The 15869-nt window shown below is 48.0% G+C and overlaps 1 protein-coding gene across 1 annotated transcript in view; it reads left to right on the top strand.

Annotated features, from left to right (window-relative positions):
* The window catches only part of LOC139056220 (salivary peroxidase/catechol oxidase-like), a 39293-nt gene extending 27652 nt beyond the window's left edge, over positions 1-11641 (top strand). The window contains exons 8-15 of the mRNA XM_070534255.1: positions 351-461; positions 792-908; positions 2213-2367; positions 4546-4881; positions 7735-7940; positions 10790-10962; positions 11296-11392; positions 11524-11641. Coding sequence (XP_070390356.1) covers positions 351-461; positions 792-908; positions 2213-2367; positions 4546-4881; positions 7735-7940; positions 10790-10962; positions 11296-11392; positions 11524-11596 — 1268 coding nt within the window. The 3' untranslated portion in view covers positions 11597-11641. The remainder of the gene's footprint in view (positions 1-350; positions 462-791; positions 909-2212; positions 2368-4545; positions 4882-7734; positions 7941-10789; positions 10963-11295; positions 11393-11523) is intronic.
* The last annotated feature ends 4228 nt before the right edge of the window (positions 11642-15869 follow it).

Raw genomic sequence — 15869 nt, 5'->3', positions numbered from 1 at the left:
CGTTTCTCAGGCTGCGACTACAGCACCTCACAAAAACAAGTGCAAAGGATCGAAAAAAAATTTTTTTTGAGCCCGATTCAAATGCTGCATTGGTTGTTACTCTTATGGGGAAAGAAACGCGCAGCGGCCACTTTTGAAACACGTATATCCGCTCGACCTCTTGCGTACTACTACTTCGAAGTATGCATCACAGATGCAGTTTATCAGCCTTTTCCCTATTACTAGATTAGTGAAACCGTGTGTTTGCTTCCAAGCGGACTGGTCACAGTTCTTGCCATCGCGACTCATATAGAAAAAAAGGAGAACAATAACTAGATCGGTTCATGATGAAGAAATTTCTTGCCATGCAGGGGATTATAGGGAGCAGATAAACGAGGTGACGTCATTCATCGACGCCAGCGTCGTTTACGGCAGCAGTGAGGAGGAGGCCAAGAAGCTTCGCAGCGACGATGGAAAGGGAGGTAGGTGTCAGGCAGTGTCACCCAAAGCACCTGGTTGGCTTTGAAGCGTCGAACCTAACGAAGAAAGTATTGTTCCCGATTCGACTTCGTTATATCGGGGTCTGGTATTGTACTAAATCTTGATATAACGTAATTATAACACTATCGTTGTTCTCATTTCCTCAAAGCACCTGGTTGGCTTTGAAGCGTCGAACATAACGAAGAAAGTGTTGTTCCCGATTCGACTTCGTTATATCGGGGTCCGACATTGTACTAAATCTCGATATAACGTAATTATAGCACTGTTATTGTTCTCATTTCGTCGTGTTCCTTTTTCTTCTCTTTTTTCAGCCAAGATGAAAGTTGACAAGTCTAGCTTGTACATTCCCAAAGGCCTGCTGCCACGTAAGAGCGACGGGGAGTGCTTCAGCTACATGCCTGGATGCGACAGGCAGTGTTTCATGGCCGGTAAGCTGATCCTTTCGTGATCGGCTTTGTAGTAGATTCTTACAGCGATTTTACTCACTGCACATGGTTAAACACCCTGCATAACTAAACTAATAAACTTAAGAGGCCGACATTTGAAAAAAAAATTAACACGTCCAAAAAGAAAAAGAAAACGACAGAGAGGAACAAGGATGCGGACGAACGAATAGCAATATGCGCTTCGTCCATCCGCGTCCTTGTTCCTTTCCTTGTGATTTTTTTTGCCAATGTAAAACTCAGCGCAACGCAATCATAAAAGAGGACTACGTATCTCAGATATTGTGCTGAATTGCTATCTGCATTGCCATTCTCGAACACGTTCTTAGTTCGAGCAAGCATGTTTGTGCGTGGAAATTTCTCGCAGTTGTTGCTGCTTGCACAGACACATCTACATTTTTTCCTCCAGCATACCATCGTACTTATCTCTTCTCCCTGTCCTCTGCTATCCCTTTCCCGCAGTGGTAACAGCAATCTAGAGACTTAACACATTGGGCACACCTTTAGGCTTTCTTCTATTGAAAAGTCCCGCTATCAAGTGCTGAATTTAATTTGAATTCTGGTGTTTTTTTTTACCTGCCAAAACCACTTTCTGATTGTGAGGCACGCCGTAGTGGAGGACTCCGGAAATTTCGACCACCCTGGGGTTCTTTAACGGGCACCTAAATCAAAGTACACGGGGGTTTTCGCATTTCGCCCCCATCGAAGTGCAGCCGCCGTGGCCGGGATTCGATCCCGCGATCTCGTGCTCAGCAGCCCAGCACAATTGTCACTGACTGCTAGCTTGTTGCGGCGCTCGTTATGTCGTCGTATTTGCTTTGCTCGCCGTGTGCGTGTGCGTGCGCGTGCGTGCGTGCGTGTGCGTGTGTGTGTACGTGTGTGTCCGTGTGCAGCTGCACGTACAGTCGAGGGCAAAACGTTTTGGGACCAGAGGTGCCGCTAAACATTGTTTTCTTCTTCGCAGCCTATAGGCTGCCTATAGGCATAAAGGCTGGAATCAAGTGGTACAGTGCCTACACACGCCTGTTTGACCAGCGTCATGCATTGAGGCGATTTCAGGATGCATGGCTGTGCTAGAAGGAATAATAATATTTTTTTGCTGATTCCGTGGTCTCTAGACTCTCGCACTCGCCCGTACATCAAACTCTACGGAAAGCAGGTGGTACATGTTCACCTAACGTTCCGGAACACGCGTCAGGCTTCCCGTTCCACAGTGTCCCATCGTTCGCGCACGTGGCCAGCGACGTGTACACGTGTGATGACGTGCGTGGTGTGTGGCGTGTGCGCAGGGGACCAGCGTGCGTCGCTGACGCCCGTGATTGCTTCGCTGCAGACGCTGCTGGTGCGCGAGCACAACCACATCGCCGACGAGCTCAAGAAGAAGGGCTGGCCCGACGAGAAGGTCTACAACGTGGCCAGGAAGATGGTCGGCGCCTGCCTGCAGGTGGGTGCCGGCGCGCGCTTTCGTCGTGCACGAGTTCGCGGCCCGATCGCACTTATTCGCAAGTTTGTTCATTTTAGCAAGTTGTAACACCGCAGTGGCACTGTCAATGCCAAAAAAAAAAAAATTAGGCCGGGAAGCCGTTAACTAAAGATTGCGCATTTGGCTCACATCATCTTAGAAAACTGAGTAATTTGCACTAGCTGCGCCTTATTGCTGGCCTGTGCCTTATCGCGGAACATAAAGGGCCCATAAATTCAGAGATATTTGACCCTGTGCCAGCTATCACTCATCACATTTGATGTCAAACAATAAGTGCAGTCGCGTTGCAAAAGTAAGAAATGAGCGAGGCAAAAGCTGCCCTCATACCCAACCAAAACAAAGTGGTGCTGTACTGTTTGCTATAACCATTGCTTAGAAATGAAAACTGCGATAACATTGTCTTTTCTTTTTACTGTGTTTTATGGCGCATTTGAGTGCAGGACATCTGCAGCACAGCTTGTGCAGCTAGCCGCCGTTCTCTTGTTTTCCTCCAGCGTGAAACACCCGACCGACTCACTGTTGTCGAGGTACTGCATTTGCAAGGATAAAGCGCAACCGCCAATATAATGCGATGCACACAACAGTATACCACAGGAAGAAGGGAAAAAGGGCTAGCTTCGATTGCGATAAAAAAAAAAAAGACATTTTCACTACGAGTCCAAGTAAACGTGCGTAATGCATCCGCACCCGTTTAGAACAGCGCCTTTTAGCATACCGCAATGCGCGCTGGCATTGTGGTAATGCCCACTGCGCATCGCCTGTGAGATCTGTAAAAGGCTCCGGTTTCGCTTGAACGCGTATCGCGGCAGCGCACGAGTCATTGCTCCGTCCTCAGATGTTGTAACAGGCATGCGATACGCAGCACGGAGGTGCGTCGTGGGGATGTTACGGGCAGCTGGCGTGCGACCGCGTGGACGGGCATGAGTTCTAAGGACTGGCCCATTGGACCTATACTCTCGGAAAGGGTATTCTTATTGCTGTTGGACTCTCTTTTCTTTCTTCTTTTTTTTTTGCGCAGTCACTCCCATGTCCTTTCGTAGAGGTCTAAGCGCATCCTCGCTGTCTGCCAAACCCGTGCCCCTTGCTACTGAAAGGCTAGCTTTCTCGCAAAGCTCACGCGTTCAGTGGCTGAGCACTTGTTACAAGCGAGATTTGGCTAGTAGCACGAAATCGCCACAAGATACAGAACAGAATCAGACACGCGTTCATGATTTAGATAAAAACAAAGGCCAAAAGCCGTGTACGCTCCCGTGCGGTCGGCAACGTATTCTATTTGTTTCCGATAGTCGCATCCAACCGAATATTCAAGAATTTTCCGAATTCGGAATTTTACGTTATTCGCGCACCGGTATTCGGTAAGTGTACCCCTAGTGGCCATTAAATTATGGGGTGTTACGTGCCAAAACCACTTTCTGATTATGAGGCACGCCGTAGTGGAGGACTTCGGAAATTTCGACCACCTGGCGTTCTTTAACGTGCACCTAAATGTAAGTACACGGGTGTTTTCGCATTTCGCCCCCATCGAAATGCGGCCGCCGTTGCCGGGATTCGATCCCGCGACCTCGTGCTCCGCAGCCGAACACCATAGCCACCCTAGTAGACATGTCCATTTCATCAGCCGCTGAAATACCGACTGACGCGTACCCCAGCCCAACCAATCAGAAATTCAGCAGCAGACAAACTGGACATGTCCAGTAGGTGGACACTTACAGAACACCCCCTCCCCTGCTTTCCTCCATGCAGCCAGCTCCCTAAAAGTTGGCGGAAGAGAGAAAGAAAGCTTCGCATTTTAAAAAAAGCAAAAAAGTAAGAAGGAAAAAATGGCCAGTCTAACCAAGCTAAGACTTTTTCTCTTTTTTTTTTTTTGAGGGCGAGGTATCACGCGCCGGCGCAGCGCCCCTAGCGGGAGGAGCGGGAGTCAAGTGGTGGCTGCGGCCGCGCGCGACCGCGCGAGTTGGGGCCCAGCTTTTCCTCCGGCTGTCGTGACGTCACGTCACGTGGTTGCACTCAAGGTCAATGGTGGCTGCCTGGCCGCGCCCAAGGGCTGAACTGAGTGATTGCAATATGCAACGCATAAAAAATCGAGGGCGTGTCGCGCTGACCCGCCCTCGAACTAACCGCAGAATTGCGCGCGCGCAGGTCATCACGTACAAGGAGTACCTGCCGCACATCCTCGGTCCCGGCATCATGGAGGACTACCGGCTGTCGATCCCGACTCCGCACTACTACTACAACGAGTCGCTGAACCCGTCGCTGCTCAACTGCTACGCGACGGCCGCCAACCGGGTGTCGCACGCCGCGGTGGGCACCAAGTTCCACCGCGAGGGCCAGAAGTGCTTCCACACGTCGCGCGTCTCCTACGACCTGAACACGCTCGACGACTTCTGCAAGCCCAAGACGGACCCGGTGCGATCGCTCATCATGGGCGCCGCCTACCACAACATGCAGCACCAGGACACCGTCTACAGCAAGGAGGTATACATGTATATTGGCCTCGAGCTCCACCACTGGAAAAGCTGGCGCCACCGTCGGCGTGACGTGCTAGGAGGGATCACGTGGACATAGCGGCCGCGTCGGCTGCTTCGGGCGCGCCGAAGCGAGCTGAAAACAAGCTTAAATTCCCTCGTACGCGGCGGTTTTCGTTTAGTGGCGAAATTTTCCCGCTCCGAGTGTCTCCTTTACAACGCTTGAAAGCACTACAATAGGTAGTGGCTGCCTTTGAAGGCGCGCAACATGGTAGGCTACTGCTCGGTGCCGCAGGGCCGGACGCACGTAACGGAGGCCGGTGTCAGCCTTATTCACACGTAGCCGCAGGACAAGAAGCTGCGTGAAGCTTGGCTCGCGAAACATAAAACCGGCAAGCAGTCGTCGGCTACAACTCGGGTATGCAGCAAGCACAGACGCGAGGACGATTTCTGCTACGGCGCCCGGTCTGCGATGTTCTGAAAACGCGCACTGAGACGCTCGCCCGAGTCCGCTGCCCGACTAATGTCATGACGGTTTAGTCTATGAATTTGTCGATACTATAGATACCGGGAAGTTCAGTGGAGTGGAAAGGCAGCGGTAAGAAGCACATTTAAAGAAAGCATGGCATATGGTCACGTTTATGTTATGAATTAATGCACTGGATTACAAAAAAGGAGCAGCGGGAAATTGCACGCTGAGAACGCCCATTAACATACAGTGCGACGCAACTCGAGCAATAGTATTGAAAGGTCAAAGAACTTAGAAAAAAAAGATTGAATCGTCGCGACGGCACTTCACAGTCCCGTAGGCGTCGAAGTCTGTACAATGAAATTATTCTTGAACAGCTCTGATAGCGCCCACGCAACAATGGTTGCCTGTATACTGTCAAATGCTCATATTCTGCGGCCTTAAGCTCATGGCACGGTGCGAAAACGCACGCGCGGAGTAAGAGAAACAGTGCGCGGACAAGTATGCAGACGCGCAGTCGGTCGCTGCGAATCTGCGCGATCGCTGCATTGAGGCTTCGTTCTATTACGCTCCATTTAGTTATACAAGTACTATAAGAACATATTTCACATAGTTTGCTCTCAGCATTTACCTACCTTTCACGCAAGAAGCCAGTTCGGGAGACTCCATTGCAGCGACCGCGCGCAGTGGCGTTCACTGTACGTATTCGGTAAAGAGATAGCGGCTGTAAACGATTGTGTGCTTTCAGTTTGCCCAAGATTATTATTTAGACAGTAAGAAACTTCTCTCGTTTCGAAAGTACTTACAGAAATGTCCGGGAGAGCTCGCGCGTGGTGTTTTCAGTGAGCGCTGACAGCAAAACCTATGAGGAGCGCGCCACGTGATCCCTCATACTACGCCAGCGAAGCGCTTCCGATAGAGGGCGACTCCGTAACTCCTCGCCCCCAATATACTGCGCCGTGTTGGCTGCGTGCCTGCTGCTGCAGAAAGGTTTCCGGTCCTGTAATCGGGATATATATATATATATATATATATATATATATATATATATATATATATATATATATATATATATATATATATATATATATATATATATATATATATATATATATATATATATATATATATAGATAGATAGATAGATAGATAGATAGATAGATAGATAGATAGATAGATAGATAGATAGATAGATAGATAGATAGAAAAGAGTGCTCTTTGAGGGGCTAATCTAATGTAACGTGCTTAATGCTTCTTTTGAGGGAAACACGAGCTGTGACGCCTATGCATTTGTCCACTTGTTAAGTTTGTGGGCGCGGGGAGGGCAGTCCCAAAACACAAACGTGCGTCGCCTAAGAATATTTTATTCGAGATTAAAGTACTGTTGCATTCGAGAGGGCCATATTCCTTTCCTATGACATCCTAAAGGTGCAGAAATAAGGATATTATATTGGGCCTGATAGTATATTGTAGATTCTCAGGCACTGGCAGCGTTCACCGTTTCGGGCTGTCCGCACGGTCGATAAGATGGGCGTATAGTGTCGGTCCAGTGAAGGCGACATCCAGGCGAATTTCTACTGCAGATGTACATGACTCGAGCACTGGTCAGTTATAACTCCGCATTGCAACGTGTGCCATTAATAAAATAACGAAACGTTAGCGACGTGTTATTTAATTAGTAAATGAATAAGTGATTGCCACATATTCAGTTATATTTGAACTACGAAAGAATAGCGCCAACTGACACAGTCACGAGCGGGAGACCGACACAGGACAAGTGCCAACTTCGCCTATCTTCATTCACTGAAAAAACAAAACACAAATATAAGGAAAATCACAGACATGCGCACAAGAACCACAATGATTCATCTGCCAAACCATTCAAGATATGACATTTCACTTTTAAACAGGGTCACAGAGGTATCACTGACACAGTTTTGAAGTTTCATCACTAACACTGTGTCGGTCTCCCCCTCGTGATTATGTTAGTTGGCGCTGTTCTCTCCTAGTTCAAGTGCGCACCGTCTAGCCCAAACGAATGTTGCTTTGAACTATTCAGTTATACTCACCGCCACTAGAAATTGGTTGACGCAGAAAAGACATTGTTATCTCCACTGCACTTCATGATAAAAAGAAAGATCTGGGCTAGCTCTTGCAATTTGAAACCCGATTCTATACGTAAATAACGCGACCGCACCCTTGCTCTTGAACATAAGGGCGGAAAGGATCGGCGAAATGGGACTGAGGGTGTACGAGGTCAGAGCTTCCGGTGCTGCCTCGTTATAACCGCCCTCAAAAAGGGGACACTCCCGAAAGGCGCCGAAAGATTTGCCCGTTCTCATCGAGTTACATACCAATTAACGCGCGAGCCATGTGTGCTCCCCAATTTCGCAGATAACGAGGTTCCTCTTCGCCAACCCGCCTAACCAGTTCGGCAAGGACCTCCTGTCGCTGGACGTGAACCGGGGCCGAGACCACGGGCTGCCTTCGTACTTGCACTACCGAGTGCTCTGCGGCCTGAAGCCCGTCTACTCCTTCGACGACTTCAAGAAGGAGAGCAAGTCCTACGACGCCGTGAACAGGCTCAAGGCCGTCTACGGGTACGCTCTCGTCTAGTGTGCCCGGCCGACCCGTTTGTCCAAGTGACGGCACATTAATCACATACATGTCCCATAGAGTTGTGCAGGCATCCTCCATTATGTCTAGAGTTGAAGGTATAAAACTGAGCTGAGTGCTTCCTACATCGGCAGCTGCCAGTCGCAAGCATTATCTTCAAACCCTGATGCGCGAAAAAAAAAAAAGTCAGGCAGAACACATTCCTGGTCTCTGTAAATGTGAGCGAAACTTCGTTAGTTTCGGAGAACGGTGCGTTGAAACACAACACATAGCAAGTATAATGTGCCGGTGTCTTTACTTACAGATTACTGACGTGAACTTAGTTTTCGTATCCTTGCATGGTTGCACAGAATATTGGTCTGTACACAGCAAAGTGAGACGCGTTCTTAACGGCTTCCATGTTGACGATTCCTCTGGCAAACACGGGATCTATATTTCCGCCGAACCTCGAAGTAGATATCGCGTCGTTTAATACCGGCGAGCAGTTGCGACAAGCGACTGATCTCGCTATTGGCGTGAAGACTCCGTGTTCACGATTTCAGCGAGTTTAGGGCGCTTTCTACAATGTGCGTGCGTCATAAATCACGTGAGTGAACAAACATGTAGCGCACAACCTTTACGTATGGTGTACTGTACTTTAGTCAAACACCACAGTCGACCGTCGCTGACTAGAATGAACGACAGTTAAGGGTGCGACAAGGAGGGAGGATGTGTGGTCCGAATTATGGTCGGTGACAACCTAAGGATTACAAGCAAGCTCTAACCACGAAAAAACTGCCCTTGCCATTTGCCTCGAGCCAAGCCATCTGGAGTCCTCACAGATTAGTGACTTTGCTGTTCTAGTATAAATGCTGCGCTAATTAGAAAATGAAAGCTAATTGTTTCAAGCCAAAATAATAAGTAATATCAATATCACCAATAAATTTGCCCTAGACATTCAAGTTTCTTTCTGAAAGCAGTGGCACAAAGATAGATCTGTATGAACAACAACAACAACAACAACAACAACAACAACAACAACAAAAGAAGAAGAAAAAAAAACGTCTCGTTTACCAACGCAATATCGCTTGACGTAAGGGCAATAAGCTAACCTGATTGGTTATATATACACTCACCATTTTGTGAGATGGACCCCAGCTGGCTCGGCTCCAACAACAACAACAACAACAAAAGAAGAAGAAAAAAAAACGTCTCGTTTACCAACGCAATATCGCTTGACGTAAGGGCAATAAGCTAACCTGATTGGTTATATATACACTCACCATTTTGTGAGATGGACCCCAGCTGGCTCGGCTCACTTTCAGAAGTGAAGGGCGAGCGCACATAGTTGTCTCCAACTATATGCTCTATATAAACCGATACAAATAGAGATATCTTGTGGCACGATTTCCACGAGTTGTGGAAGCGCAGCGTTTCGACCTGCGCAGTCGCTAGCAATCAGAAACAGACACCAAAGTGGGGGGAAATATCGCTAAAAAAAAAAAAACTCAGTGTCCTTCCACTCTGTGAAGAAGGAAGATCAGCGAAGCTGTGTATGTGGGCCCCTTAATGGCGAACTGCACCTCTGCTGCGGGTCGGCCCGGCATTTTACTATCGTCGGGATCGGCCCCCACGTGCGGGGTGTTTAACGCCTGCTTCACTTCCACCGCTGGTCGGCCCGGTATTGTACTAGCTTCGAGATTTTTTTCCACACGCGGATACGATAGTGGGGGAAAGCAGCACTTAAAAGCTTCGCTGTGAAAATGCGCCCCAATTCACCCTGCGAATGTAGATGTACAGCGAAGCTGTTGTCGCAGTTAGACGACGTTACATAAGCACCACCACTAAAAGCGAGATACGTCCACATAATTGTGGGCCCTCCGCCAAGCGCAAGTGCTTCGTTGACTAAATGATTTTTTAAAAGTAAACTGCGTTAGAAAATGCGTAAAGTACGACTTACACACAACCTGAAGACATGATAGCATCGTATTGTAATTTGAATATACGGAAATTCATAAAACTCAAACACAAAAAGCAATTTTCCAGCTGTCGTGGTGGCGGCACAGCTTTCTTGGGCGAGCACAGACCGAAAAATCCCGACCAACTAGAGGATAACAGCTTCGCTGTAGAACAATGGACGATACGAACTCTGTAAACAATGATGACGGTAGTGCAATAAAATTTAGACGATGCAATACCTGCAAATGAACGAGTAATCTCCACTGAAATATTATTTTCGGCAATAGATGCAGGTACGAAGCCTTGAAGCAGTGGCATGAGGAGCCAAAACTTTTACCATTTCGCCTTTCTCGCCTTACTTTATCACCCTCATAGTGGTTCTGGCTGCAGGTCTGGCATTTAAATGAACACTTACTCAATTGACGTGAGCGATGGAAACAATTTACGGAAACTGAAATATTTTGCCAATAGTTTGAAGCTTTTATTTTAGTATTTCTATAACAAAACAGAGATGGTAAACAACAGCTGTACAGCTCGAAATTGTAAGTTACTGCGCTTTTGACGACTCAAGTTGACGGCTTGGGTTGCGACCTGAAAGGCCTGGGACCTGGAAGGCCTACGACCACAGTCCTTGTGCCTGCCTGACAATGACAGCGAATGTTCGGTATACGTTGGTTTTTTTGCACACCATTCAAAGGGAAACAGTACGAGTGATTATCACAGATGCTGGTATAAGCCTTGGCTATGGAACGTACACGAGAAAACGACAAAATGTACGACGAAGTAGATCCTCACGCAGTTACGGTGAAGCTTCCTATCGAGTTCTACACTGATAATGCAACACTGTAGATGCGTCGACCTGAACAACGAACATGGTCTTTCTTGGCAACGGCAGGAACTATTTCGAGGACCTGGACTTGATCGCGGGCCTGGCGCTGGAGACGCCCGTACAAGGTTCCTTCTACGGGCCCACTACACTGTGCATCTTGGGAGAGCAGTACTACCGGCTTAAGTACACGGACCGTTTCTGGTTCGAGAACCTCTACCACCCGGGCGCCTTCAGCAAGGGTTCGTGCACATGGACTACACTGCTTCACTTGCATGTTTGCCACCGTAGGCGGTCGTAAGGGGCAACGAATAATGACAAGCAGCTGGCAAGGTGATGTGGGTGCCAGGTGGACGTGTTGACAGCACTTGCTGTAGTTGCTATACTAGATTTCACGTCTGAGATTGGTTGGCCTTAACATCCCAAAGCAGTACTATAAGTTTACGAGAAAGGCCGTAGCAAAGGGCTCCGGATCAATTTCGAATGACATGGGCGGTTTTGCAACGCGAACAAAAGCGCATTTTCCAGCCATAAAAATGGGTCTTTTCCTTTCTTTTTTCGAACTTCTCGAACAGAACAAGTCCAGGACATTGCCAAGGTGACGCTGGCAACTCTCATCTGCCGCAATACGGACGTAGAGTACATACAGCCGAACGTCTTCAAGATGGCAGGGTCGGTACTATGCATGTTTAATAATTTTACAGTGTGCGCTGCTCATTTGTGAGCGAGCGTGCAAATCGCACTCGCCAATGTATTACCCGTTACGATGATTGTATTTTTTTACGCCATCTTTACCTTTACAGAGCAGGAAACTCAAAGGTCAGCTGCAAGTCCATCTTGGCAAAGACCGACTACGTCTACGATCTGTACAAGTAGCCGAAATAAACAAGCGAGAGAGACAACAAACTTTTCAATTTTTCAGCACGTATAATTCTTAAGCCTGCTCGTACTACAGAACTTCCTGGGACAAAATCTCATGGACACCAGGCAGGCCTCACTGGGGAGTGCTCAGTAAAATGAAGGTAAGGTTTTATTCTTGACGTCAACGTCAAGAAGGTTTTGGTTCGTAGGTAACGTGAGCAGAGGATTTGAGGGCAGGGGTCGACATCGCAGCTTCACCTCCAGAAGCTGCAGTGCCTAGTTTTCCGGCTGGGTGCGGGAGGCGATAGGCGACGGAGAGAAGCGACGGGGTTGCGGCGAACGAGACTGATGGCGTCGAGGTGAGGGCGAGCGGCCGTAGCTCCGCCTCCTCCTTATAGAATTTGTCGAGGGATCAAATACACTAATAATAACTGCCTAGCCATTGCCAAAGATGCTGTAAACGAATTCTTGAACGCTACACACTGTCGAGACAAGTAAAATATGTATTTTTTCATAAAGGAATATACTCGTATGTCTAAAAAATTACAAAAGTCAGCCAACGCGAATATACGACAAACGGGGTACTTTATTTAAAAGTAGTCTCCATGAGCATTTAGACAATTGTTACACTGATTAACGAGTCGCGTGAGTCCCGTTTCACAAAACTAATTGAGTTACGGTTTCAAAAAGACTGTAACTGACTGCTTCACGTCATCGTCCAACACGAATCTGGTTCCCTTGAGCTGTTTCTCCAAAAGCTCCAAAATATCGAAGTCGCAAGGCGACAGGTCGGAGCTGTATGGCGGATGTTGCAGCTTTTCTCACTTGTACTTTGCCAGCTTTGTATTAGCCACATCAGTGACATGGGTACTGGCAATCTCGTGGAGCAAGGTGACCCCATTCGTCAATTTTCCAAGTCGTTTGTTCTTGATGGCAACACGCAGCCGATCCGGCGTTTCACAATATCGGAAACGACTGACAGCCTCTCCGGGTTTAGCAAATTCTATCAGTAATGGCTCCTGATCGAAAAAGAAAAGTCAACAACACCTTTCCGGCGGTGGTGAATTCGAATGTTTTCACTGTAAACGTTGCCGTCGTGTTTCAGGTTCGTATAGTGGCACCATGATTCCTCCGCGGTGACAATTGCAGACATGAAATTGTCACCCTCATTGTGATACCGGATCCGATGAGTCAAGACAGCGCCGAACATCTCCGTTTTCTGGTGGTGGTTCAAAATCTTGGGCATCCATTGCGCACACAAGTGCCGATAACCGAGATGTTCATGAATTGTGGCGTGACCCGAACCGTGGCTGATGTTCGCACGCTCTGCCAGTTCGTCGATGCTTATCGTCCGTTCTTGTCTAATCAGCTCATCGGCCTTTACAGTTGTGTTGGGGGTGATTTCACGGTGGCTTTGGCCCGGTCTTGGATCGTCTTTGCAACTTTCCCGTCCTTTGAACCGTTTGCTCCAACGCTTCACAGGGACCAATGAAATGCGATGTTCAACGTACACCGCAGCTATACGGGAGACCCCTTTGGGAAACACCTTTTGGCAAACACCTTCAACTGTCAGAAACCTCATGACACCGCGCTGTTCAACTTCCGGAGTGTCCATTACATCACGTAGTCATGTTCAACGCTGTGTATGAGATTGTAAAAGAACATTTATCCTCACACCTGCGTGTCACTTTTGTAAACTATAGTTGCCTGTGTGCTACGTGCATCCTTCACCGGCAATGAACAGAACTATTATTGTGGGGTTGGTTGGCTCACTTTCATTGGACTCGCCCACGGACATTAGAAATGCGAAGATACAATGGAATATACAAATGCAGAGATACAGCTTAAAAAGGGCAAAAAACTGTCTCTGAAAACAAAGTTCACTGCACGCATACACAAAACCTCGCGGCAAGATATTTAAACATAAGTCCCCAATAGATCCACGTATCTTAGAGAAAGTCGCTGTATATGATGCGTCAAACAAGGCAAATAAACATGTTGCGCAACCACAGATTCAAAGATCACCTGCAGACTTCCCTCTACCCACTCCCCCTGATGTATGGCGCGCGACAGGGGGCGGCGGGCTTCTTCCCCGCTTCTCTACCTCGAGCACACAAGACTGAGCCACTATCGTTGGCTCACCAACGCCAACACCCCTCTTCTTTACGTTTTCACTTGCACACAAATAACGCGGCGCCCGTTCACGATGTTATCACCCTTGGACTTTATACGGGACATGAGGGCGGCGGCGACGGCAGGAATGCCCCTGGCGTATCCATATCATTGCTATCGCAATAATATCATAAGAGTATCCGGCAACTGAAGTGTCCCATGGCCCATTACTTTCTGCAAAAGAAGGAGTAACAAAATCGAACTTTCACTATGGGACAATTTGCTGCGCCCCAACAAGGTCCTTTTTTCTTTTGTGAAGCGGGGGCACGGAAATGAAAAAGAAAACACGAAGGAAAGCAATTTGGAAGATGAAGTCCCTCCGAGCAGCCGCTGCTTCTTCGGTGAGATATTATTTTTTGTTTTCTTCAAGAGTTAGCGCTGTGTTGAGACTTCGCTGTTGTCCAGACAGAACAGAGATCCAGTGGGATACCTATGTGCTAAAGATCACGCACAATATCGCGTGGTTTTGCTGCTCTCCGCAGTGCATCTACGCCTACCACGGCGGTAGGCAACAAAGAACACCGGCACGAGCCATATGTCCGACAGCGCGTTCCTAAGCGCATGAGTGGCGCAGAATGGGCGCCGCACTCGGAAGTGCCACAACACGCGCCTAATGTCATCAAGCCGGCGACGCTAGTTTTCAACGCTGCCCTACCTTCCAGCGCACCTTCAGTGAATATGGCTTATAGACAAGCGAAAGTGAAGCCAAGAAACCACGGGTTGACGACGACAGAACATCTAGCTATGAGCTAAGTGAAGATGAAGACATAGATTGCGATGAAACGCCGTTCTCCTTGGTAACGTATAAAAAGAAGCGGCCTGAGGGAATTCCAGTTGTTTTTCGACCCTCGCAGGAAGTACGCAACTTCGGGCAAGTGAATCCGAACCGCGCTGCGTCGGTAATCGGTATACAGTCATTCCGCATGAATGGAGATGGAAGTCTCTTTGTCAACGTTACTTCAGTATCACCTGCAAGACATCCACTGTCGATGAGCGAAGTGGCTGGTTTGGGAGTCAAGCCATTCATTCCGGCATCCTATACCAAGAATATCGGCAAGATGCGCCATGTGCCAGTCGAGTATACGGAAGAACAACTGGCTGACTTCCTGAAGGATTTTGGCGTGACATCTGCCCGTCGTCAGGCGCGCTACAATCCCCAAGAAGACGGAGCGGTAGAATCACGCTCTCTGAGAACCGTCATTTTCCATTTCAGAGAAGACAAGCCAAAGCCGCAATGAGTGCATTTAGGTTTCACGAGTCATACCGTAGAAGAATATCATGGCCCTACTCTGAGATGCTACAACTGCCAGAGATTTGGACATTTATCAAAGAACTGCCCCAGTCCACGTCGCTGCAAGATGTGCTCAGAAGACCACAACCATTCATAGTGCAAGTCTGTGTGTCAGTCAAAGTGTGCCAGCTGTGGCGGAAACCATACAGCTTCCTACTCCAGGTGCCCTCAAAGCAGAGCTGCCTCAAGTTTACGCAGACATGAGTCGAAATCCGGAAGGCTGCCTCCTCGTAATGCGCCCCCTCCCAATCTTGATGTTGTAAAATGCGCGCCTCCAACTCCCAACAAAGAAAAATAGCAAGGGGTCAATATGAACTATTCTGCAGCTCTAACACGGTCGGGCAACCATAGAGCGCATCCGCACAGCCATTTTCGTGAATCCAAATAGGCTGCATATTATCGTCCATTCGGTAGTTGCAGGTGCAGTTGCCATAGTTTGGTGGAATCCGCGCAAAACTCAAAAGCAGCTACCCCTATCCACGTCGCTTCAGCAGAACTTCCTTTGAGTCAATTGGTATTTGTAAAAAGAAAGAAAAGCTAACCACCTTGGAATGCTAGCATAGCGCTCTGAACAATAATATAGGGTATTAGAGTTAGCCCATAAACATACATACGAGGTCTTGTGTCTATGTGTCTATCTATCATCAAAATGAAGTGTTAAAAAGCTGTCTTTTTCTTCAACCGACGCACATTTCATCGCGTGCGGACCACAAGTTCAAGGTTGGTGTGCCATTTTGCCGAACCAACTTATACAATTATTCTTTCATTCCAAAAACCAGTGCAGAATGGAACCACCTTCCTGCACCCATCGCTGCCATTATCGAC

Source organism: Dermacentor albipictus, chromosome 2 (assembly GCF_038994185.2).
Source record: "Dermacentor albipictus isolate Rhodes 1998 colony chromosome 2, USDA_Dalb.pri_finalv2, whole genome shotgun sequence".
NCBI classification, from domain to species: Eukaryota; Metazoa; Arthropoda; class Arachnida; order Ixodida; family Ixodidae; genus Dermacentor; species Dermacentor albipictus.
This window is presented reverse-complemented; position numbering and strand designations above follow the sequence as displayed.